Source organism: Mauremys mutica, chromosome 3 (assembly GCF_020497125.1).
Source record: "Mauremys mutica isolate MM-2020 ecotype Southern chromosome 3, ASM2049712v1, whole genome shotgun sequence".
Classification (NCBI taxonomy): Eukaryota; Metazoa; Chordata; order Testudines; family Geoemydidae; genus Mauremys; species Mauremys mutica.
In genome coordinates, this window is record NC_059074.1 from 146,623,605 (window position 1) to 146,650,709 (window position 27,105).

At 41.0% G+C, this 27,105-nt stretch overlaps 1 protein-coding gene across 6 annotated transcripts in view; it reads left to right on the forward strand.

Annotated features, from left to right (window-relative positions):
• Nucleotides 1–27,105, forward strand: part of LTBP1 (latent transforming growth factor beta binding protein 1) — a 331,513-nt gene that overhangs the window by 206,561 nt on the left and 97,847 nt on the right. For 4 of the 6 annotated variants that reach the window (XM_045009926.1, XM_045009928.1, XM_045009929.1 and 1 more), the window contains 7 exons: nucleotides 1,910–1,932; nucleotides 3,077–3,176; nucleotides 6,307–6,405; nucleotides 10,977–11,102; nucleotides 13,412–13,537; nucleotides 21,265–21,384; nucleotides 25,333–25,455. In XM_045009926.1, coding sequence (XP_044865861.1) covers nucleotides 1,910–1,932; nucleotides 3,077–3,176; nucleotides 6,307–6,405; nucleotides 10,977–11,102; nucleotides 13,412–13,537; nucleotides 21,265–21,384; nucleotides 25,333–25,455 — 717 coding nt within the window. The remainder of the gene's footprint in view (nucleotides 1–1,909; nucleotides 1,933–3,076; nucleotides 3,177–6,306; nucleotides 6,406–10,976; nucleotides 11,103–13,411; nucleotides 13,538–21,264; nucleotides 21,385–25,332; nucleotides 25,456–27,105) is intronic. The other 2 variants (XM_045009927.1, XM_045009931.1) reach the window with 1 other exon arrangement.

The window sequence follows — 27,105 nt, forward strand, 5'->3', positions numbered from 1 at the left end:
CCCTCTTTAAGGATTTAAAAGACTCAGGTCTGTCTATCAGCGGTTAGGATAATATAAAAATACCTAAGATGCATTACATTTTCAAGCTTAAATATTTAATGTTAACATACTCATTTTTGAAAGGTTATGAAGCAGTTGACAACATTTAGGGAGTAATTAACTACCAACAAATTTTTGTTTGTAAAATAAAGATTTTTTTTTTAATATGGAACTTTTGGGGACAAACTTGGCAAGAAAGTTATTTCTATTTATTTTATATTTTGCTACTTTGCAACTTAAATACTGCACAACTGAGCAGATTAATACCAAAACAAAAATGTATTACAAAACAATAACTTGTAAGACAGGTTTCTGCTTAATTCATTACTAAGGCCTGGTCTACACTAGAAAGTTAGGCCAGTTTAACTACTTCAGTAAAGAGTGTGAAAAATTCACACCCCTGAGTGGCATTCTTAAGCCGACCTAAGTCCCTGTGTAGACCGGGCTAGGCTGATGAAAGAATTGGTGGATTACATACACCAATGGAAGTATCCCTTCCATTGGCATAGGTAGTGTCTACACTGAAGCACCACAGCTGTGTTGCTGTAGCATTTTAAGTGTAGACAAACCCTAAATTTCACTGAAACCAGATACCATAATTAGGGCCCTAACAAATTCATGGCCATGAAAAACGCATCACGGACCGTGAAATCTGGTCACCACCATGAAATCTGTCATGAAGTCTGGTCTTTTGTGTACTTTCACCTTATACTATACAAATTTCTCAGGCGGAAGGAGACCAGCATTTCTCATAATGGGGGTTTTGACTCAAAAGAAGGTTGGGGGGGGGATCGCAAGGTTATCGTATGGGGGTCACGGTATTGCCATCCTTACTTCTGTGCTGTTTTCAGAGCTGGGTGGCCCGAGAGCAGCGGCTGCCGGCCAGGCACCCAGCTCTGAAGGCAGCGCCCCACCAGCAGCAGCAGAGAAGTAAGGGTGGCAATACCATACCATGCCACCCTTCTGCACTGCTGCCTTCAGAGTTGGGTCAGGACCCCTACAGGTACAACACTGTGAAATTTCAGATTTAAATATCTGAAATCATGAAATTTACAATTTTTAAAATCTTTGAATGTGAAATTGACCAAAATTAACCATGAATTTAGTAGGGCCCTAACCATAATATACATGCCTAGTCCTGTCACACACACACTGTCTCATTACAATAGCAGTGCTGTACAATAATATAAACAAAATCACTTTCGCGGTCGTCATCTGAGTTACAGGGCCAGATCGTCAGCTAGGATAAATCTATGGAGCTTTGTTGAATTTGATGACTTTATGTTGATTTATTCCAGTTAAGGATCTGGCCCAAAATGTTTATCTCAAGTATTCCTTGAGCCAAATTCAGGAATTGCACATGTTTTTGATGTGGTTAATTTGGGTCCTTCACTCTCCCTTTTTCCCCTTAATTCACAAGAATATACACAAGGCTCACAACATCAACAGCAATAACAAAACTACTACATAAAAACAAATGCTTTAAAATCCAATTCCATAATTTTGCAGGCATCACTGTGTTTCCCAGCAGCTCTGACAAGTTCTAGGAAAATTATATAAGAACTAGCTTATGGAGCTGAAAATTAGGGGATAAGATGGCAGGCTGTGTTATTTTATAGAGCCTGATTCTGACCTTGTTTTATATCAGAATAAGTCCACTGACTTTTGCAAAGTTACTTCTTATCTGTACCAGTGTGAGATCAGAATCGGGTCCATAGTCTTTATGAGACAGCCAAGTGTTTTAAAATGGTACTAAGGCCTGGAATGCACAAATAATTTCAGAACACATTAAAATGACTCATGTTTTTGACATATATTCTTTCTATTCAAACTAGTTAATTCCTTTTTTTTCTTTTCTTTCTGGTTTTAGTGGCAACTGCAGCCCCTGATCAGGTAAAACCTGAATTCTGTATTATATGCTTTCACAAATAACTACAATACAATAGAGGATCCATGGGATTTGCATCCAGTTTTGAGAAATGTACTATATATGAGAATATAATAGTTACTGTTTGAGGCTGTGGCAATTCAGACTCATTGGTAGTACACATATTGTTTAATTTTCCACTGAAATTTCCCAGTGGCAATGAAAAAGCATCAGTCATAGTGGCTTATGGCTAACACTGTGATTCATCATATGTTCATAAAGGTTAGGGCTCTGATTCATCACTCCATCTGTATTCAGCAACTCACTTAAACATGTGCTTAATGGGCTTTAAGCATGTGCTTAAGTGCTATCCTGAATGGGGGTGCTTCCTTGAATTGAGGCCTAGATGAATAGCATGCAAGAGTACCTTTAACAAAAATTTCCATGATGAGGTTAAATAGAGAAGTCACAGACTGATCTGGATTGCTTGGTAGGCTGAGCCCATTCAAATACAATGTGTTTTAATATAGCCAAATGGAAGGTCGTACATCTAGGGACAAGGAACACAGGCCATCCCTATAGAATGGAGGACTGTATCATGAAAAGCGGTAACTCTGAAAAGGATTTAGGGGTCGTAGTGGACCAGCAACTTGACATGAGCTCCTTTTCTGCTTTGATTTGTTAGAGATAACAATAGCTATGCTTCATTTCACTTCTCCATAGCGATGCAAGCATCTCTAATTTATGAAAATAAAAAGTCAAATACAATGACCATTGTGATAAGTTCTCTGTCAGCCAAATGCCTACAGAGATGCTCATGAGTATGTCCTATATCTGAGATATAGATAAATTTATAAAATATAAAATTTAACTCTAAACTGCAATTAAATATATTTTTGAACTGTTATGAAGTGAGAGATGGGGCCGCTCATGAGTGGTAACACCAATGGGGAACTAGAACCCTTATGAGTAACCACTTCAGATAATGGCAGTATTGCATGGTATGCCACCATTATTTCATATTTTAATTAGTAATACTTAGTTTGCTGTTAACATGTAATAGGTATGGAAGAAAAGCAACTGTTTTTCCAGACAATAGTTCCCCACACAACTCAGAAGACTGCATTAAAATCACATCTTCAAATTGTAAATTTTTAATTTTTTTTTTAGGAATTAGTTTCACTTGATCAAGAAAAACCTGTGCTCGAGCCTGGTCAACCTCAGCTTTCTCCTGGGATTTCAACAATTAACCTGCATCCAAAATTTCCAGGTAGCTCTTTTTGACTCCTCTTTTAGCAGATGACAGTACTTGTGAATCAAAGAATGGAATACTACATTTTGCTGTATGTTCCTTTCTGTTTCAGAATCTAATTGCTAATTTGAAACTCTGGATTCACAAATTTAGCGCCTGACCCTGTAATAATTTTACTCCTGCAAGTGATCCTTACAAGAACGGCCCCATTAAAGTCAGTTGGACTATTCGTGTAACTGTGTGCAGAACTGGTCCCTCCGAGTCCAGTTCTGCAGTGCTCTGCACACAGAGCTCCCATTGAAGTCAATAGGAGTGACATGAGGGGAGTGTAATGGAAGGATTATACTCTAAGGAGTGAAATTCTTTACCTAGAAAAATTATAAAGGGAATCATAATACAAAACAACTAAACTTTGTAACATTATTATTAAAAATGTGCTAAGTGCTTTAGAGAATGAATACAGAAACATTGTCTCTGCCCCAAAGAAATTACACTCTAACTTCAAACTGGATACAACATTTGAGAGTAATCATCCAAAGCTGCGAAAATGAGAAGGTTGACAATTAGACCACATGATGACTGTTACTGAGGGTATGTCTACACTACCAGATTAGTTCGATTTAAGTTAATTCGAATTTTTGAAATCGACCTTACAAAGTCGAATTTGTGTCTCCACACTAAGGACACTAATTCGACTTTGTGAGTCCACACTAACGGGGCAAGCGTCGACATTGGAAGCGGTGCACTGTGGGAAGCTATCCCACAGTTCCCGCAGTCCCCGCTGCCCATTTGAATTCTGGGATTTCCCCACAATGCATGCTGGGGGGGAAAATGTGTCGAGGGTGGTCTTGGGTAACTGTCATCATTCAACGTGCTTTCGGATGTCTCAAGGGGAGGAGCTTACTGACTCGCTCGGATCTCAGCAAAACCAATATCCCCATTGTTATTGCAGCTTGCTGTGTGCTCCACAATCTCTGTGAGAGCAAGGGGGAGACCTTTATGGCGGGATGGGAGGTTGAGGCAAATCACCTGGCTGCTGATTACGCTCAGCCAGACACCCATGCGATTAGAAGAGCCCAGCGGGAAGCGCTGTGCATCCGGGAGGCTTTGAAAGCTAGGTTCCTCAGCGAGCAGGGTAACCTGTGACTGTTCAGTTTCTTTACAGAGAAGCTGAACCTGCCCCTGTTTCAGTTACTGTTGACTGTCCTCTGCAGTTACATACCCCGTTCACCACGTTTCCCCCTTTCCAATACACGTTTAAAAATAAAGTAAATGGAACATTGTTAATGAACAATGTTTTCCTTATTAATGACTTCGCGTTAAAGGCTTGAAACAGGGACGCAGACTGTGCTGGGTAGGGTGTGCAGTGATGGAAAGACCGCTTCTACACTCGAGGAATGACAGGCTCCTGCTCCTAGAGCGGTCTGCAGTGCCGGACTGGTTGTTTCAACGGAGCCTGCCATCTCTCCTTTTCAGGACTCTGTGTGCGGGGGCTATGTGACTTTGTGGCGGGGGAGGACGGTTACAGATTCCCCTGCTGCGTGGCTCTGTGGTCCAGGACAAGGACTGCTGCATATGATCTGTAACCGCCCTCCCCTGCCACAAAGTCATGTAACCCCCCCCCTCCACAGAACATGAAAAGCACCTCCCAGACCGACAAGGGTGCCTAACTGACTGCACTGTGTGTGAGACCTGCTGTTGATCCTGCCCCCGTGTCTGTGCCCTGGTAATGGTGACTGTCCTATGCAATTACCAACCCCCTCCCTCCCCCTTCTTCTTTAAAAAAACATGACGGAAACAGTAATTAACAGCAAACTCTTTTTAATAATCAACTACACAGTTAGGGGATGAAACTGGGATTGGGGCTTGGGTGAGCCAGGAAGGGAAGGACTTCTCAACATTTAGGGAATGAGAGCTTTTGGGTAATTGAGCACTCTGCAGGGGTGCAGTGACAGTTTTCACGGCCCCTGGCGCCCCTCCTTCTTGTTATTTTGGGTGAGGGGGGGATGGGACTTTGTGGCGGGGGAGGGCGGTTGCAGATACAGTGCAGGGGGGCTCTGTCCTCCTGCCTGCGGTCCTGCAGAACATCCACAAGGCGCCGGAGCGAGTCCGTTTGCTCCCTCATTAGTCCAAGCAGCGTTTGAGTCGCCTGCTGGTCCTCTTGACGCCACCTGTCCTCCCATTCGCTGTGTGAGCGCTGCTGCTGAGAGAGGTTCTCCCTCCCGGGGCATTTCCTGTGTGGCTGGTCAGAGCATCCAAGCTCGGACTGCTGTCCAGAGCGTCAACAGAGTGGTGCACTGTGGGATAGCTCCCGGAGCTACTAAGGTCGATTTCCGTCCACACATAGCCTAATTCGACATAGCAATGTCGAATTTAGCGCTACTCCCCTCGTCGGGGAGGAGTACAGAATTCGAACTAAAGAGCCCTCTATGTCGAATTAAATGGCTTCCTGGTGTGGACGGGTGCACGGTTAATTCGAATTAACGCTGCTAAATTCGAATTAAAGTCCTGAGTGCACATTTTGGTTCCATTCAAGTTACTATTGTTCTTAATGGTAAATTGGTGCACTACTTGTAGCAACATGGAAGACGTGGATTTTTTGAAGGGATATTCATTAGAAGATGTTAATGGCTTGGCTAACAGGTTTTGTGAGAACATTCAATGAACAGGAGGCAGAATGTTAAAAGTCATAGAGCCAGGAGTAGAAGGAGGAAACAGGAGTGGAACGGGTTGCGGTTGGCATCATTGGAGGAGCAAAGGGTAGGCAAAGTGTTAAGAGTCAAAGACAGATACTGTAGGCTGAGGTGAAATGGTGGATGACCTTGAATATGAGAACACAAAGTTTGAAGTCCGTTGTGCTGTGGGTGCAATCCACCTCTGATAATGGGCATTCTCATTGAGATGCCTAAATCTAGATTTAGATGTCTAAATTTAGGTGCGAAAAATGTGGCCACTAGATATTCTTTAGTACAAAGGTTTTTTTTCACAAGTGGTGTAATGCTAAAATCTTCAAACTGTTTTTCTTATTTAAAATCAAAGAAGCATACATTACAAAAAGCCTTCATACTATCAGATTAGTTCAATACTGTGTGTTATATGTGTTGAAATATATCTTAAATATGATTGTTTTCCATTCTATGTTAAACAGCAGTGATTGAAAAAACCTCCCCTCCTCTGCCTGTTGAAGTTGCCCCTGAAGCTTCTACTTCAAGTGCAAGTCAAGTAATTGCACCTACTCAAGTTACAGGTATGGTACTTGCCTTTTAGTGTAAAAACAGGGTAAGAGGTGACTGTGAACACATTCCTGACAATAACACCTAACTAGTACCACACTACCATTGTATTGGGATAGCAAATAGACTGTAACAGTAGAGCACAGGGGAATACTTAACTGGGAGGTACAACATAGGTGGGCAAAATAGCACACTAAGGAGTATGTTTTCAGCAGAGCTAGGACTTGGGCTCCCCTGGTTGCAGGTACAATTTGCTTCCTCATTTTTATGCCCAGAAAATAAAAGGTGGGTGCAAATATGAATAATTCCACCTTTAGAAACCACAGCAATAGAGGAGGACTCAGAAATTGAAAGCTGTCAGAAGGCAAAGATAAGAATGGGATGAATAAAGCCTGTGAGAATTCTTTGCACTTTAAGACTGCAGAGAGATAACTGACCCTGGATAACTTTATGAAGGTGAGAAGACATTGGAAGACAGTGAGCAAACTGAGGACACTGAAAAGAAGCTTGAGAATCTACATTGAATTCTACTGTAGATTTAATTCACAATCCTTGATGTTTAGTAATGTAATGCAAAGAGGAAAAAGATAGCAGGGCAGAGACTGCTACTCCGTAACTCCAAATGTGATGCACGTCTTGGTGAATGTCACACATGGTCTAATCCTCCCCTCATTGAAATCAAAGGTTAAAGTTCCTTTGGCTTCAGTAGTGCAGGATTAGAGAAGTGGACAGCAAGAATGACCCTACACATCGTTATCTACACTGGTGCTTATGTCAGGACATAGCAGCTGAATGGAAAGCATCACAGACAATTTCAGATACTTGGGGCAAAACCCCCATTGACTTCAGCGGGGTCCACATTTCACCCCGGGTCAAAACTGAAGATTACTTCCATGCTGATATTTCCAAAATTATTCTGCTAGTACTAAGGCAAAAAGAATCATGCTTGTGGGTATAAATTACCGTAGTTATTTTTCCAGCTCTAGCCCAGGTCCTCACTAGTCTAGCTTCCATCTACTTCACTCCACCGAAACTGTTCGCGCCAAGGTGTCCAACAGGCTCTTCCTGGTCAAATCCGAAAGCGCACAATTCCCAGCCTCATCCTCTTGGACGTCTCTATGTTTTTTACACTATCTGTCAATCTGTCCACTTTGCTTGTCCTCTCTGGCTTCTCCTTCTGCCATTCTGGCATCTCTTTTGGCACATCTGCCTCTTCCTCACTCCCACTTCAGTGTAGATTCTTCATGGATCTATTCCTAGTCATCCACTTTTTTTTTTTTTAAACACACTTTCTTTGGTTAATCTCATCCATTTGCATGGCTTCAACTAATATCTCAATGCTAACTAATAAATTTACCTATCCACTCCTGGCTCATTCAATCCTCTATTTCACCCTGCCTCTTGCATCTCCTGGATGTATCTCCCTCAATTTAAACATAATACTGTCAAATCTGAATTTCTTTTGTCTCACACCCTTTTCTCTGCCACTTTTTTTTCTCTGCCACCATCATCCTCCCTATTCTCAGGACTGTAACCTGGGAGCCATCCTTTCATATTCTCACTTTCCCCACACATACAGGTCATATCCAGATCTTCTCACTTCCTCCACCATGTTATCTATAAGGAAATACATTTTCTTTCTTCTCTATACAACTAAAACTCCATCAGCTTCAGTCTTGAGGGCTGATTTAATATTTGAATGATGAATGAGGCAGGATAATTTATTAATTTAACTAACAATTTAAAAGGGACCTTTTATGAAAATTCCTGAAATCACTAAAAGTTCATTTTGATATTGGGAATAGGTAGGACTTGATTTCTCCACCTCTCACTTATACTTTGTATTACTGCTTGCAGTGTTACTTTTCCAGCTCATCCCATATTTCTGGTGACAGAGTGTCTGCAATCAGTAGGTGATATCAGAGGTGACTAGAAGGCTCGTATCACACTTTTGGACTTAAGTAATCCCTGTATCCTGGAGGCTGTACTTCCTTGTGAAGTGTAATCACCTTTTTATAGTCAGTTTCAACACAGAAGCTTCATCAGTAGAGAAAAATCATGAAACATATTCATGGCCTAACATTGCTTTTTTTAATTTGCACGAACATTTTCTCTACAGCTATCATAGCTCTTATGGCACACATGACAAGCAGCCATTCAGTTACATGTATCTGTAACAATACTCCCCACAGCCTTTCTTTTGAAGCATTTTTGTGGAGAATTTTCTCTCTTTCACTGAGTCAGATAAATTGAAACACTGGTGTTGATGTTTCTGTATGCTCCAAATCTGAGTGCGCTCTCATGATCTGGCATTCATGCCCATCCTCAGTCTTTGTGAGTTATTTTCTTAGATAAGTTATTTAAACTTTGTAGGTGGGTATGAACTTACTGATCTACTTCAGCATGTCTTGCAATCTCTGAATTCCCTTTTTATCTTTGTGTCTCTGCACAGTCAGTATCATTTAAATATTAGACTCGGTAAATATTGTTCCCTTTGTGACCAGTTTCTCATCTAAGCAGGTGATTTAAATTGTTTGAAATTGACAGTTTGTCTTATTCCACTTAACGTTGGTTTTTCTTGCAATTTTCAGTACTCTCCACAATTGTTCCTGATGTTCTCCTGCAAGACCTTCTAGTATCTAGGACAGGTTGTTATGAGGTGAAACACTTCCAATGCAAAACATGTTCCAAAAGGCAATCTCAGGAAACATTATCTGCCAAATGGTTATTGAAAATACAAGTCTTGGAGATTTCTGTGTCCATGGGAATCTGCCAAACCCTTGTGATGTATCTAATTTGCTGAAAAATTTGGCTCCTGCCATGTCGGCAAACATTTCATACCTTGTGGGCAAGAGGAAATATACTTTCTAAATTGTCTTTTTCAACTCCTTTTGTCTCTGCAGTTGCCAAGGAGTGAACCCAGTCTGTCAGCTCTTCACAATAATCCCATTTGCTGTCATGTTTTCCAGCTCTCCCTAGTCTCTCTTTCTGGGCTTGTGGAGCATTTAGGGTGTTATATATAACAAGCTTTGTCTCGTCCCATAATTGCATCTTGTAAGTTAACTGGGAGACACCCTTTTCCTGTGAGCATGTCTTCATATGCCACAAATAGATTGTTCACGTCTGGTTGAGGTTTGTTAGACTCTTCATGACATGCCCCTCTTGATTAGACCTAACGTCTCGTGTGTGTGAGCTCAAATCTGGTCACTTTCCTCAGTGTGTCACAAACTCCTGTTTTCCCCTTTCCCTTTTTCCCCTCAGTGACAGTTCACATTCACTCAGAAGTGGAATTTGTTCCTCACATGTAACCTCTTGTGCATATTTTTTAGCCATTCATTTGATTTTGCAGCTTCTTTCTTTGATGGATTTATGAGTAACATTTTGCCTTCATTTGAGCTTTGTGTCACTCTCTACAGCCATTATTTCCATTCCTCTTTGTTATACTGCTTGGCATACAAATATTGCCTTTTCCAGTGCCAGGTCCATGTCTCAGAGTAGCATTTCACGTGTCTTTTTATCATTTCACCCCAAAGGAATTTGATCTTTAATGAGGGATTTTAATAATCTTCATACACAATCCATGGTCTTTATCCAGAAAATATATCGTCCATAGGTAACATTATTTCATGTAACATACTAGTGCTCAATCCTTTTCAATAGTTTTTTCAAAGCTTTCTTACCTCCTCTTTATGACTTGAAAGGTTCCATTTGAACACCATTTTAACAGCAAAAATCCTGAGTCCTAGACTGGCAAGGTTGGTAAAGAGGCATTAAATTAAGTTTAGGGACAAAACTAATGAAACTACATTCTAAGAGTACATCTACGCTTCCCACCGGATCAGCGGGCAGTGATCGATTTATCGGGGATTGATTTATCGCGTCTAGTGTAGATGCGATAAAAATCGATCCCCGACTGCTCTTCTGTTGACTTTGGAACTCCACCGTGGCGAGAGGTGGAAGCGGAGTCAACGGGGGAGCGGCAGCGGTCGACTTGCTGCTGTCCTCAAGGCCAGGTAAATTGACCTAAGATACACCGACTTCAACTACGCTATTCACGTAGCTGAAGTTGCGTATTTTAGGTCGACCCCCTTCCCCCTCCCAGTGTAGACCTAGCCTTAGACAGAATGTTTTGACATTTAAACTGAGGTTGATATTGTGAGCTGTCTACAAAAAAAAAAATCCTCATATTTAACCGAGTTGTCATACTGCTTATAATAAAGTAGCCAAATCTATATTTCACCTAATTAGGAAATGTGTGTTTTCATAGACAACCTGCTGTGATATTGCTAAAAACTACAGTCTGAAAATAATTCTGTAAGCTGCTACAGCTAACAGTTTAACATCTATGATTATTTTCATTTTACTCTATCTTCACTTTTGATTTGCATATGCACCCACTTGACTTCTGTGTGTGGGGGAGAGGGTAGGAAGGGGTGGGGGAAGAGTCATCTGACCACAGGTCTGTTAGTCACTCAGGATAAATTGGACCAATCGGTGTGGTCACAACTGATTTCAGGGTTTCTCTACTGAAATATTTAAGATAGTTTGTAATAAGTTTTTTCTTTGTGTGTGTGTGTATGTATAGAAATCAATGAGTGCACAGTGAACCCTGATATCTGTGGAGCAGGACACTGCGTTAATTTGCCTGTGGGATACACCTGCATCTGCTATGATGGGTACAAGCTGAATGATCAACAGACAAAATGCTCTGGTATGAAAGAACTTTTTCAATAATGTAAAGTAATCACTGTATGAAGCATTTTCAAATGTAGAGCCTGTTCCTGCAAGGGGCTATGTATAATGTAGAAATCCTCTTCTGTACATGCCAAAACTACTCAAAAATGTAATTTATATATATAAAGCAATATTCACCAAAAGCAGGCTCCAGTGAACCTTTCAGATAGTCAAAGATGAATGGAATTTTTTAAAAAAAGTTTTTTGTGTGTGAATTTAGTGCTCATGAAAGGTCTCACTGAAGTCACTAGGAGTTGAGGGCAATAAGCAGGAAACCATTTTAACTTGTCTGACCTGTCTCAATGAGCGTGTGTTTGATAGTCCCAAGTGTGTGATAAATATGTAGAGCATGGTGAATGTCAAAATCTATTTTACTTATGGGTACAATCATGCTTTGGAGGCACTAGTCTGCATTTTGGGAGGCGCAGGATCACACTACCCAATCAGGTGCTCTGGGAGGGATCCTGCCTCAGGGAAACAGAATCTCTCTCAGATTTCCCCAGTGCATATTGGACTGTTTTGCTGATACTATCCTTCTGAGAGTGCAGTTGACTCTCTTCTGCTGGCTAATGAGGAGTGGGTTGAATAGGAAACAGTTACCCTGGCACCTTTCCTGCCCTCTTTGGGATGTCTTACATTGCATGGCTGCTACGAAGATGTAGACCTTGTGCTCTAGGGCAGTGACTCTCAGCCTTTCCAGAGTACTATACCCTTTTCAGGAGTCTGATTTGTCTTGAGTACCCCCAAGTTTCACCTCACTTAAAAACTACTAGCTCACAAAATCAGACATAAAAATATAAAAGTGTCACAACACACTATTACTAAAAAATTGCTTATGTTCCAATTTTTACCATATAATATAAAATAAATCAATTGGAATATAAATCTTGTACTTATATTTCAGTGTATAATATATAAAGCAGTATAAACAAGTAATTGCCAGTATGAAATTTTAGTTTGTACTGACTTCACTAGTGTTTTTTATGTAGCCTGTTGTAAAACGAGGCAAATATCTAGATGAATTGATGTACCCCCTGGAAGACCTCTGAGTACCCCAGTTGAGAATCACTGATCTAGTCCATCCCACCACGCTGAGACAGGACCAAGTATACCTTACGTCTTCGGTTACAATTGTGCAACAGCATTGATAACAGTGGGTCCACATGATAGTAACTTGTAGCGTAATTTGGCCCATAGAGTGTATTTGAAGGCTCGATCAGTTCTTTCTCTGCATTTTATTCTTTAAAAATAATAAATAAGGCTATATATGCAAACATTCTATTAATGCAGTTTTATTGATGAGGTTTTACATGTCCAGGAACCAGAAGTACAGACCTCTAGTTGCCCACAGCAGCTATAGTTGAGCCATATTTTACTTATATTAAGGGATTAAAATTACACCATATACAAGAATACAAAAGGCTGCCTGTGAATTACAGCAGATGATCAGAGTCACAAATAATTCAGGAATCAAGTTCCTGACTTCTGTGTAAACAAAATTTCAACAGTAGTACTGAATGAAAACAGTAATATTTACATTTGATATTATATTTTCAAATGTTCCGTTATTGATTTTTACTTTATCAGAAAGTCAATAACTACTCAAAAATAATACCTCTACTAACTGGTGCTAATACACTATTTAAATATATTTTATACAAATACACCCAGAATAATAATGATTTAAAATTATAATTTTGACTAGCTTTATACTGTGCTATGCTTGTAGCAATGCCAATGCTTAATATGGGGAGTACCACAAATACCGTTGTAACATCAATTACTTGCAAATGGAAATTTTAAAGATTTGAAGAGTGTCCACTGTTTAGTTTTCAAGCAATTTCAGTACTCATATAGCTTAAGCCAGTAACAGGGCCGGCTCCTGCTTGGGGCGGACACTCCAGAGTGGGGCGGCACTTTCAGATATTTGGCGGCAATTCAGCGGAGGGTCCCTCACTCCTGCTCGGAGCGAAGGACCTCCCGCTGAATTGCCACAGATCGCCATCGCAGGTTTTTTTGTTTTGTTTTGGTTTTTTTTGGCTGCTTGGAGCGGCAGAACCCCTGGAGCCGGCCCTGGCCAGTAAGCATGATTTTTCCATCTACAACTATTTGATATATCCTTCTTGAGGCTCTTTAAGAGAGCAAAGTGTATAGGCTTTCAAACAGTTAAACTCATTACAAGCCCTGTCTTTTCAAAGGCACATATTTGTTGGGTGGAGTGGGGAAAGAGTCATTGCCAATTATGTTACATTTTTCAATATCCTTATATTTTTATTTCTTAAACAGATATCAATGAGTGTGTTCAGAGTCCCCATCTATGCTCCCTTGGGCACTGTGAAAATACAGAAGGGAGTTTCCTGTGCATTTGCCAAGCAGGATTCATGGCCAATGAAGAAGGAACAGAATGCATTGGTAACCACTGTTCTTCTTTATTAAAACGATGATGAGAATAATAATTTTAAAACTGATCATTAAGAGCCTGAGCCAAAGTTAACTGAAGTAATTGAAAATACTCCCTTTGACCTCAGTGAGCATTGAATCAGGCCCTAAAGCCCAGATCCTCAAAATCAATGTCCGTTTGGGGCCTAAATACCTTTGTGGATGGGGGCCTAAGAGGTCAATATAATGTTTTCTTCATGACATATTTATTAGGAAGCGGGGGAAAAAACCCAAACTGGACTCCAGGGTGTTTTTATGTGTATAGCTACAGAGGGACATGGTTAACCACATTGAGTGTTGACAGTTATTTATTTTAAAAGTTATTGCTTTTTGCAGGTATGAAATCAAGATTCGCCCTGATAAAAAAATATATATATATTTCCCCCCAACTGATTGGCTGAAGGGTGAGATATTTAAAAAAAATTACAAAACAACTCCTTACCGCTCAACTGTCCCAAATTTGGCAGGACAATCTGCTTTTCCACAGCTTTCCTTGGAATTACCCAGCTGTCCCTTCTTGCCATCTGTAAGCCCCACAGTGTGAACACACTATTCATGTAACATTTATATGTTGCCTTGATCACTCTTCTCTCCACTTCTCCCTGAAGCTTCAGTTGCACTCACAGCTCTTGTGTCCTCTTCTCTCTTCGCTTTGCATAGGAAAATTGCAGGTGACTCCACATAGCTGTGGCTCTGATCTTCTCTGGCCATCTTCCAACAAAGTATGTATAGGCTGGTGGATTTGATCACCAGCCTGGGAAACATAACTAGCCACACCCAGATCAACTCATAGCCCTTGCCTCAGGGCTCTGTTTTTTGTCCAACACAAAAAGGGAAATGTGGCCTGACAACATAAAGTAATAGTTCTGGTCTCAACATGAGACTGTACCCCTGCCCCACAGTCTCCTGCAAGTTGGTGGTCAGAACCTTCAGCCAGCTGTGCAGGCAGAGGGGAAGAGCAGTTGCAGGGGCTCTCATCCCCTCATAGTCCTCTTCTGCAGTACAGGAGAGTATTCTCCCATCACGCTCCTGGACCCAGGCTCCCTTCTGGAGCTGGGGCCCACATCTGTATCACCAAGCTGGTAATTATCAGACCCAATCACCTGACACTGCTCCTTTCCAGAACAGGGCTGGCTGCATCCTGGCCCTTAAAGGGGCAGATCACCCTGATAGAGTGTAATGCAGAGAACTCCAAGTAACACAGAGGACCAGGTCCTCAAAAGTATTTAGGTGCTTAATTCCTATTGAAGTCAATGGGAGTTAGGCACCTAAGTACCTTTGAGGATCTGGGAATAGTTTTTCTGGATTTACACCAGTGCAACTGAAAGCAAGATCTGTCCCACAATGTTTCTAATATATAATATATTACTCTCCAGTGTTTGTTAAATACCTCTTCTTAAGTTGAACATTAACATTTTCTTTTGTAATTCTCTACTTCTTTTCTATCTGGCAAACATACAAGAAAGAATGGGGGAAATTCATATATTATGTATGTTGGTTATTTGTTGATGAATTTAAGCTTATTTAAGCACCTTTTGGTTTCTCTCCCTACCCCACTTTTCAGATTTTGTTGAAGGATTGAGACCTCACATCTGTGGAGAAGGCCTCTGTGTAAATACCATTGGCTTATATAAATGTGAATGTTGAGACAGTGGATGCTGAATGAAAGGAGAGGCCAATGTCATGGAGAGTTTTGACTCTACAGTAGTAGAAGTATGGCAGTGAAATTAAGCAAGCCAAACCACTGGCAAGTTAATAGCCGTATGTTAGTACTGAATCTTCCCCCTTGTTTCTAGACTAGTGTTTCTAATTTCTCCAGTTAACTTTAAGTCTGTCTTTGAGTATTTCATACCCCTTTAATTTTCAGTTAGCAAATTTGATCATGGTTATGTTCAACTTTTGGATATTTGATAAAAATATTAAATAACATGTCCCATTATGGAAGAATAAATACTACAACGACAAAAGTAAAGCTCTTCTTTTGCAGTTCTGTGCTGGGTGATAATTTGGGCAATACTTAGACTACAGGCATGGGCGCCAACTTATATGGGCTCGTGGAGCTAAAGCCCCAGGAATATTCACAATCAGGGGCTCTGCTCCACCAATATTTGGAGCTAGGTTTCGCCCCTTTAAATCCCAGCCGCCGCCAGGAGTCAGAGGGCTCTGGGCTGCCCGCTGCTGCGGGGAGCCCAGAGCCTTTTAAATCCCAGCCACGGACGGGAATCAGAGGGCTCTGGGCTGCCTGCAACCGCGGGGAGCCCAGAACCTTTTAAATCCCAGCCGCGGACGGGAATCAGAGGGCTCTGGGCTGCCCACTGCGGCGGGGAGCCCAGAGCCCTTTAAATCCCAGCCGCGGCTGGGAATCAGAGGGCTCTGGGCTGCCGGCAGCAGCGGGGAGCCCAGAGCCTTTTAAATCCCAGCCGCAGCTGGGAATCAGAGGGCTCCGGGCTGCCTGCAACCGCGGGGAGCCCAGAGCCCTTTAAATCCCAGCCGCGGCTGGGAATCAGAGGGCTCTGGGCTGCCGGCAGCAGCGGGGAGCCCAGAGCCTTTTAAATCCCAGCCGCAGCTGGGAATCAGAGGGCTCCGGGCTGCCTGCAACCGCGGGGAGCCCAGAGCCCTTTAAATCTCAGCCGCGGCTGGGAATCAGAGGGCTCTGGGCTGCCCGCAGGGGCAGAGAGCCCAGAGCCCTTTGAATCCCAGCCACGGCGGCTGGGATTTAAAGGGCTCAGGGCTTCTCGCGGCTGCCAGCAGCTCAGAGCCCTTTGAATCCCAGCCCCTGGCCGCTGATTGCCCCCTCCCCAGACCCCTGCCCCAACTGCCCCCCAGGACCCCCACCCCCTATCTAAGCACCACTGGTCCTTGTCCCCCGTTACCCACTCCTGAGACAACTGCCCCTAACTGCCCCTTGGGACCCCAGCCCCTATCTAAGCCTCCCTTCTCCTTGTCCCCAACTGCCCCCTCCTGAGACCCCACCCAACTTCCCCCCAGGACCCCACCCCCTACCTGTCCCCTGATAAACCCCCTGGACTCCCATGCCTATCCAGTTGCTGCCTGTCCCCTGACTGCCCCTCCGAACCTCTGCCCCATCCAACCCCCCCTGCTCCTTGTCCCTTGACTGGCCCCTGGACCCCCTACCCCTTCTCCAACCCTGTAATCTTGTGGCACTGACGCGTTGTAGCTTCATTTTATATCGGCTTACAGGGCGGGAGCGGGGGGGCACCACCATTTTGGGCCCCACCAAAAATTATACAAACCTGCCGCCTATGACTACAGGCTAGCAGAAGTTCATGTAACACTTCATTTTAATCTCTTCCCTTGCTATCTGTTTATAAAAACTCTGTCCACAATAAGGCTCATCTTTAACGTTTTACATTTGTGTAACAACAAAAATTGAACAAAGGGATACATTTGCAGTTTGGAACATAAAGCTGCCACCAAACACTGTCATTTCGTAGAATAAGAGAGAAGTCCCAGCACATCTGACCTAAAAAATGTGTACCTTTTCTTTTTGGCATCCATTTTTCTCTGATGTGTGTTTTGTGGGATTTTTTTCCTAAACTCTTCAACATTGATTTGATAATCAGTGAATTAAAACCACAGTCAATTATTCTATTTTAAATATATACTCATTTGTACTTTAATCTAAATTACTGAGCATAGAAGAAAATTGTTAACATATTTCTATAATAATTAAACAGACACAAAATGCCATGTATTCTGTAGGATCCTGATCGCCTTGTTTGCATTTTAATAACCCATAAACTGGTAGCAATCCAGCACCACACATTCTTTTGAGTTAATTGTTTTTTTAGAACACAGTTCAAAGTATTTTTCATTGTTTTTGTATTTGTTTTAAATGATCCTCATCACCTGCTGTGGGACAGGCTGTCCTAGGCTAGTTTATTCTGGCATAAGACATATTGGTCCAGATTTTCAAAAGGACTCCTATCCAACAACCATTATGGATGCACAAGTGAAGGGCTTGTGTACAAGCAAGCAAGCTTAATTGTACTTTTGTGCGTGCACTTTTAAAAATGTATGTCATGAAGATTTTCACCATTATACATCAGAAATTATGAAGTGAGCATATTAGTAAATCAGAGTTGCTCAGGGGTAGCATTTAAAGAAAACCTTTTTTTGTTTTGTTGTTGTTTTTACTGACAACAAAAAGATTCCAAATTGAGATGAAGTCATTTGCGATTTTTAAAATAAAATGTACATATTTACATGATAGTGCTACGTTGGCTGAGCAATGAAGGAAGAACTGTGTTTATTAAAAGAAATTTAAGAAAATACTGATTGTAAGGCAGTATTTGTAATTGGGTCCAAGCAGAAACACATGCAAAACGTGTTTGTTTTGTTTGGCCCTATGCTTCAGAGAACAAGCTCAGATTTGATTATAAATCCAATCCAAACACAAGCTGAGTGGAGAGACAGTTAGTTCATTTGTAGTGTCTTTACCAGTGGATATCAATCAGTTACTTCTCTTGGAGAAGCAATTCCAATTAAATCCATGGGGACTGGGACTGGGATGTTCAAAACCTGGAAGTGTGAGCTTGTCTCGCAGACTCCTCAATCCCATTGGCCAGGGTTTGGGGTGTTTTTTTTTTTTGTAAATCTAGCTCTGGGGTGGTCCTTGCATAGTTTTTTAAGTGTTCTTTCTGGGCAGATGAGAGAATCATAGTTAGATTATTTATATTGTGTGCTAAAGATGGGGGGAAATAAGATTATTAGAGTCCTTGCATGGTTCTGAAAATAAAATGTCTTAACTTATGATTAACTTTTTCATTATTTTATCTTTCAATACATCACTTCGAGATTAAGTTTATCACAGACAAGGGGAGGAGACTGCTTCTAGGGTTCAAAGTATCGAGCACCCTCAATGCTTATTAACTTCAGTTGGAGTTGAAGATATGAGTATCTTGCTCAGTGTCTTGCAAGATCAAGCCCATCATCATTTCTTCTATCTTTCCTCCTTTTACAGTGTGTTTAGCAACTTTCCTGTAGGAGACTTTACATACAGACATTCACAGCAGCATCCAGTGATAGCAGCAAATAGATTTGCTGCTGTGGGTTTTGTTAAAGAACTCCTCCTTCTAGTTTGAACCATCCGTTATTTTCTGTTATATTACTAATTGTTTCAAAACATTCACTCCAGTGTATCAGGTTTCTTATTCTCCCAGATTTGAGACAACAGCTTCCCATTATATAATGCATATAATTCCTGCAAACAAATTCTACACTGAAAACTAGTTAAGGTTGCTTAAGGGAAAAACCCTCCCACGCTAACCCTTCAGACCAAGGAAATGACATGTTAAGGGAACCATTTTCACCACATCATTACACCCACACATGACATTTACCATTCTGACAGATTCTGCAGCTCCACAAATAACTCCCTTCCACTTCCCACACAACACCCCACCACACACACACACTACTTGCAAATCATTCACTATAACACCACACCTTACTTCAGACTTTACACACCCACACAAACACATATAATAGATCTGGAACTTACCCAGTGGTCATATTTTAAGAGTACATACAAGTTACTATTGCTGAGTTCAGAATTAAAGTGTAATATTATCATAGGTGGAGCTGGTACTGCCACTTATAGTTCAGGTTGCCTGACACTTCCCATAATAAGATCCTGTTGTCAGTTTCTTATAACTTTGCTGGACTTTAACTATATGGGCAGACATTTTCCATGCTGCATATCTTTCTCAAGCTCGGGTTTTTGGAAATAGGGAGGGGAGGGATAGCTCAGTGGTTTGAGCATTGGCCTGCCAAACCCAGGGTTGTGAGTTCAATCCTTGAGGGGGCCATTTAGGGCTCTGGGGCAAAAATCAGTACTTGGTCCTGCTAGTGAAGGCAGGGGGCTGGACTCAATGACCTTTCAAGATGCCTTCCAGTTCTAGGAGATAGGTATATCTCCTATTATTATTATATTATTGTTTTGCCCATGCTAAAAAAAAAAATCTTACAGCCATTTCCTTCAGAAGCTCTCGTGCCTCCATGTTTCAGAGCAAAGGCTTGAAATTTGGCAAGGGGTGGTCTTTGTGTCAGGGATGTGTCTTTTGCTGTTCTCATGAAAAGCTACTCAAATTTGGTCAAGTTCTGAGCCTTTGAAAAATTGCCATTTGCACATGCTCAGTAGAGAATTGTTAGAGTTTGATTGCTGAATTCTCTGAAGATTAATCTGCACTGATAATGTTCCAACCCAGGGAGGTAGGGGCAGAGCAGTACTTTCACTGCAGTTGCTTCTTCAGGCTCCTGGGAATCGCTGTGGCACTGGGCACCAGAACTGAGAGCAGCACTTTCAGTACTCCCACTGCTTATGCCTGGGCACGATAGAGTAAGAAACAGCTTGTCTTGAATATAGGGGGGACAAGAGCCGAGCAGAAGTACGGTGTGCGGAGTAGATTGGGACATGGGGTCTGGGGATAGGGGGGACTAGGAGCTGGGAGATTAAATGCACCCTGTCCATTGGATGATGCAGGAGGCCTATGGAAAAAATAGTATGTGATCATGTAATTAAAGACTAGTAGAATAAGGCATATGCGTGCACGTGGGAGTGGAATTAAGGCTGCACTGGCAACCTTAATTCTGACATTTCCTAACTTTTGAACGGTTGACTTTGCAACCTTAAGAGTCTATTACTTTAGCTTTTTGTATGTAAAAGTGTGTGTATTGTGAGTAGCATGATGATTGGTTTTTTTTTAATGTGGAAAAGAGCTGCAGAGACTGTCAGTGAGAGCTCTGAGGCTTAGACATAAGCTCCCTGCTCTGATGTGACTGAGCTAGACCATCAGTGGAATCTGTGCTGATGCACCCACCTAGCCCATACATTGCCAGCTTTTCTGCAGCCTCATGGGGTTGTCCAGTCACACACACCCACTTCTTAGACCCACATTATCCACCCATGTCATCGATTGCCACTCACACTGCCTGCATTCGTAGTCCTCCCACAACTTATCTACCCTATAATTCTGCATACAAAAGGGCCTAGGGCAACCTCAATTTCCCACCTCTATGCCCCCTCCTCAAGCGCTCAACAAATCTCACTTTAGTTAGGGAAGCTGGAGGTACAGTGAGACCTGCAGTGCTGGTAAGACAAGCCTCTACAAGGTCCTAAGAGTGGCTGGAGTTAGTTAGCTGGGGGTGCTGAAAACAGAGGAGACTCGCCCAAATTTCTCTAAAGAAGGGTTTTTGCAGGTTTATATCTCACCCCAGGAACATTTGTAATGCTCATAATACCCTCAGAAATTCAAGGTCACCTCAAGGAGCATTTTCTATTTTTAGTTTATTTAAATGGCAAATGGGCTGAGCTACACAGAGGTATAGGACCCCTCAAAGCCATACACGTTATACGTCCTTCACTACGGAACCACTGTCAGCAACTCCATAATTTAATTGTGAAGCTACAAGTGATTACCCTTGTATCTTTAATCAGTTTATAAATAAAAGCTCTGATCCACAGCTGGTATAAATCTGTAGGGCTCCTTTGACTTCAATGGAACAGGGCTGACTTACACCAGACGAGAAGGACTTCAGTAGAACTATCCTGATATACATCACCTGAGAATCTGGTTCAAAATACACAACTTAATATATAAATGCAGTTACAATAATCAGACTAGTTTGTTCTTCAACAGTCTGTTATTATTCCGACCTAGATTTTCTTATTTTTAAAGATATTGACGAATGCCTGACCCAAAGTATTTGTCCAGATGAACAATGCATTAATGGTCCTGGCTCTTACCAATGCGTTCCTTGCACAGATGGATTCAGAGGCTGGAATGGACAGTGCCATGGTATGTTCTGTAGTGTTTGTATCCTAAATATTGTTATATTTGTGTTTTGAGAGACTGTGGTGTTAATGGAAATGTGCCAAAAAGGCCTCCTACTGTTACTGAAATAGAAACTGAAGGTAGATAATATTTCAAAATGATTTCTGGTCTTGGAGAGAAAGGGAGTCAGCCAAGTTTTCCTCACTATAGAGCAATGAAAATTAAATTTAGGATGTAAGTATCATGAGATGTAAAAGTGGAATTTTAGAAATATGAAAATACGTAATTTTAAAATGTAAGAGATTTTTAAACTAGTGATATGCTAGAATGCCATTGTTAAGGTTAGTAAGCAAGTGGAAAAACTTGAGATTCTATAATACTTCAGTGTGAATGGCGTGCTGTTGAAGAAAATTCAGATACTGGTTCACAAAGCACACTGACAACATCTCTTAATTATCAGTATTTCCAGCAAACCATTCAGCACACCTCTAACAGTTTCACAGCCATTCAATAAGGATCATTTTTAGCTCAGGTTTTACGGATAGATTTTTCACACTCCCTATTACTGTTTTTTTCCCAGTTGTTTGCCTTCCTTTTTTCAAGGACATTGACATCAGTTTCTGAAACTGAAAGCAAAGGGCAGTCAGAGGTGTTGTGTAATAATTGTACAGTGCTACTTGTCTTCTGGATCTGAGAGTACCCCCTGCTGGATTAATTGAAGCACGATTGCATTTCAGTTGTGAGGGAAGTGATTTGTGTGTGCGCGCGCGTGCGTGTACATATATGCATACACACTGTACTTTGTGCAATGATTTGGGACTCTTTCTACAACACAGATTTCCATTTATTCAGAAGTAAAAAGTTGCCTTTTTTATATATTCCTTTTTTATATATAGTACAGTTGAATATACAGCTTCAAAGGTGGTCTAGGAAGAGTGCATATTTTTAGGCTTGATTTTTATACCGCCGCAGAAATAGCTTTACAGAGATAATCCAGTTCAAAATACCAATATTCTAGTGCAGTCCCAGAATTACATCACTTACATTTTTCATTTTGCCAGCTAGATTATTAGAAGTGCAAGCAGAAATGTTAAATCACTGCATTACTCAGCCCAGGGTCACAAACTTAACTGCTTGCTCCAAGCAATAAATCTCTGTTTTGAATTACTGAAGTCATATATAATCTTTTATTAAAGGCATGCAAAGTACTCTTTCCTTTTCTCTTGTTTCATGTAAAATTCTAAACCACATATAACCAAGGCAGTTCATCCACACTTTTCATGATATGATCAGTCTTCATTTTCTGCTTATCCTGGACTTGAATTCCATTCAAAATTATCCACATGAACTTTAGTAGGTCTAATGGGGACAGATTTTTCCTTCTTAACTCAACTCTGTAGCTTTATAATAAAGTGCCCTTTAAACAATAGGGCAAAAATCCATCCTACTCTGAGAAGGTATTTATAGGCAAACTTGAGAGTCCCTTCTGCACTCAGCCCATTGGTCAGATTCTTGATGAACCTTCATACCAATTGCCATTCTGTAGTTTCCCTCTGCAAGTCAGTCTTCTGTAGTTCTTTTCCCTATTCTTGTTCACCATTCCTGCACTCCTTTTAATTGATCCCTTAGGAAACAAATTCCAACAATCCCAGTGCTCTTTAACGGTACAAATTATATCCTCCCCTGTTTTATGAAGGTAAGCATATTATTTCATTTTAAATGTAGGTAGGTTTACATGTATATGGCATTAGGAACTGTGTGGGATAGGGGACGTCGAAATAAAAAACATATGGGCTGAAATTGAAAATCACATCTCATCCTCAAAGGAAATCTGCACAACACCTTCAAAAGATGAGCCTGGAAAGTTAAATTCATAACTCTGCAAAATACCAAAAATCATGGGCTTAATAAAGACACTGGATTTATGGCTCATTACAGCAATCAGTAACCCACTTATCCTCCTTTGTCCTATGACTGTAGAGGTGTTACCTGCCCAAGTTACCTTGCAAGAATGGTCTCTTGCAATATATGTTCATTCAAAATCTGTTCCATGTTGTATTTAGCTGTGACACTCTGGTTACCTTTCCCAGACGTGAAGGAGAGCTCTGTGGCAACCTGCAATTGGCCCATGCCAGCTGACTCAAGCTTGTGGGGCTTGGACTAAAAGGCTGTTTAGTTGTGGTGTAGATGTTTGGGGCTCGGGCTGGAGCCCGGGCTCTAGGACCCTGCGAGATGGGAGGGTTGCAGAGCTCTGGCTGCAGCTTAGCTCTGCAAGTTTGAATCAGCTGGCACAGGCCAGCCACTGGGTCTAATTGCAACATAGAGATACCTGGTGTAAACTTGAAAGCTTGTGTCTTTCACCAACAGAATTTGGTCCAATAAAAGATATTACCACACCCATCTCATTGATACAAGGTCTGGGAATTATTATAATCAGTCCTGGAGCCTGGGTGGATTGATTTAAATAAATGCAATTTGAATCAATTGTTAATTAAAAAAAAACTTGATTCTAATAACCAATTTTAATCTTTTTGTTTCCATATTTTAAAAAATCTATTGTACATTGAAATAAAAATTGCTGATGTGATTAGTTTACAAACTATTGATTTTTATTATAAAGTTGAAGCAAATTTCAGTAAAATGATTGAATAAATGACAGAAGCAGCATTGAGAAATTGTCACATGCCACCTGGATTTTTCCATTGATTTTCCTGCTTTCTTTACACCAAATGAGTTTTCTAACTTAGAATAAATTAATCCAGGCCTGGAAAATGTTCTCTCTACACTTACTACACTCTCTACACTACAGGCTACTGAAGGAGAAAAACTGGTTTATCACTGCTGTGAATTCTATATCTACATAGCCAGCATTCCTCGTAGTACAGTTGTTCACTTTACTAATAATTCCTGCAGCAAAAGTATTTTTTAACGATTCTCCTCATTTCCTGAAATGTATTATGGTGGGCAGGATTGATGAATGATTAGCAGATGCCCAAGTCACAGTGCCAACCCCATCATTTGTATTTGTATTTAGACACCTAATTTTGTAATTGGATTGAGAACATTATGTGATATATAACAGAGTGGAGTAAGTGCTTGCTCCATCTGTTTCTCCACTGCCTGCAATTTAAATTTGTCTTTAGTTCTCTCTTTCTGCAGTGTTTTCTGGAGTTCTTTCAAAATTTCAACAGCATCAGCAATATAATATCTATCTCTAGCTATCATTTTGCAGTTGAATTCAATATATTCATCATGTCTTCTACATTTTCTTTTTAGTTGTATGGTACTATTTTTGGCAATAATGTTGCTACCTACTGTGTCAAATATTTCTTCAAAAATTGTCATTGGGACAGGTTGGGTATTAACAAACAGTTCAAAATTTCAGCTACCCAATTCCACTCCACATGTTTGGGTAGAATAAGTTCTGACTTTTTTCCTGAATGTTTCCCACAATAGCTATGGGGGGAGTGCTAGTATTTGCAAGACACTGGCAACTGCTAGCATTTTTTAGCAGTGTTGTCTGTGCTTGTTAGGAGTAAATCTGTAGAATACAGGAGTAAAAATGTCAGCACCTGTGGACACCTGATCTGCACTCAAGCTGCACCAGTGTAAACCACAATGAGCCAATTAAGGGGACAAAAGATTAGTGTAGATAAGGATAGTGTGGACATAGCTAACTCATAACTGTGCTTTGAAACTGTTCACCAGTCTAGGCTAGAATACAGTTCAGGGATCAAGAAATTTTAGATCCATGTGTTTAACAAAAAAAGTGTTCTAATCTATACTGGATTAGATTTTTTTAAAGTATGATTTGGACAAACTTTAGCTGGTCCACAATGGCTGGCCAAATCATGTCAGGACCCAGTTTAATTGGATCCATGTTCACATACAGTTTAAATACCATTCTATTTGAAAGCCCATGTAGATAGGAACTAATGCATATATATGTTCATGCTTTCTTTGTATTCACAGATATAGATGAATGTCAGTATGGCAATCTCTGTACAAATGGACATTGTGAAAACATCGAGGGATCTTTCAGATGTACTTGTAGCCAAGGTTATAAACTATCTGCAGCAGGGGACCAGTGTGAAGGTAGGAATGTGGCTAAAACTCAGAATAATTCATCTAATGATTCTATAGCATTTTGCATCCAGTAGGACCCCAAATGCTTTACAAAATAACTATTAATGCAAAACAACAAAATGTGCAATGTAAATCCTGCATAGTTAAAACTTAAACAAGTCAGAAAATTCAAGAGCTAAAGTTTCTGTGCTAACTTGGCCTTGCTGTGCATTCTGTATACTTTGTAACATATATTATAAAATATTATGATATCTAAGGCCTGGTCTACACTAGGGTGGGGGGTCGAACTAAGGTACGCGACTTCAGCTACGCGAATAGCGTAGCTGAAGTCGAACTACCTTAGTTCGAACTTCTTACCTGTCCAGACGCCGCGGGATCGAAGTCCGCGGCTCCCCCGTCGACTCCGCCACTGCCGTTCGCAGTGGTGGAGTTCCGGAGTCGACAGGAGCGCGTTCGGAGTTCGAACTATCACGTCTAGATTAGACGCGATAGTTCGAACTCCGAGAAGTCGAACGCTACGCGTCGACCCGGCAGGTAAGTATAGACCTACCCTAAGAGTATCAATCTAATAGTCTAACAAATACAAATAAACTCATGTAGATGTTTTAGGGACTTGCTGTGGAAGCAGGAGTAACCTGGGGATCTGTCCTTCAATCATCTTTTTATTACACATTTATACAATACCTAGGACAATGGGACTACTTGGTGGTACTATTTTAAAAGGAATAATACTTATTAATGATACTTTATTTCAGATTTCCTGTCAAACTTAAACAAATTTTAGGGGGAGATTGAGGGGCTTGGAGGAGTGGCTCAGGAGGCAAGACAGTCAGAGTTTAGAGGAAATATTTAGGCAAAGCTAGACTATGTCCTCAGAACCCTTTATGGAAAAACACATTTACCAAGCTAGGCATACATGGAGAGTTGGCCTTTCCTGAAATGCACACCTCTAAAATAAGGACCTGATCCTGCAATGTGGTGCATGTGTCTAGACACTAGCCAGTCAGTTAAGTCAGTGGAGGTTCATAAATGTTAAAGCCAAAGGGACATTATGTTTATCTCATCTGACCTCCTGTATAACACAGTCCAAAGAACCTCACTCCAGTAATTTCTGCATCAAGTCCATCATTTCTTTTCAAGCTATACCATATCTTTTAGAGGAGCATCCAGTCTTGATTCAAAGACTGAAAATGATGGAGAATCCACCACATCGTTTCACTGTGGTCTATCCATGCACATCACATTGCTGTTGGCAGATATGAAATGGGTATATCTCTATTTAATCAAAACCAATTTTGATCTCCCACCCCTAGGGTGGACCACAACCAGCTAACATCTTTTTAAAGATGTTAAAGCTTGTCAATAGTAGGTGCTAAAACATTTTTAAACACCACCAAATTAAAACTTGTTAGCTAATGCAGTTTTTTAAAAACACCTTTTTTTCCTAGTTAAGCAAGCATTAAAGACCACACTGTTCCAGTAATGGCTCCCTAACATCACTATGTGATAATGGTTCGGTACTGACTCATAGAAACATGTGCTACCTTCTGAATCAGCAATACCACTTCCTGCAGAGTCCTATCCATTTTGGAGTATCCTATCTGAATCCAAATGTTGACCTGCGCTGACCCCACTTAAGTTTGTGAGAACTGAAGAGAT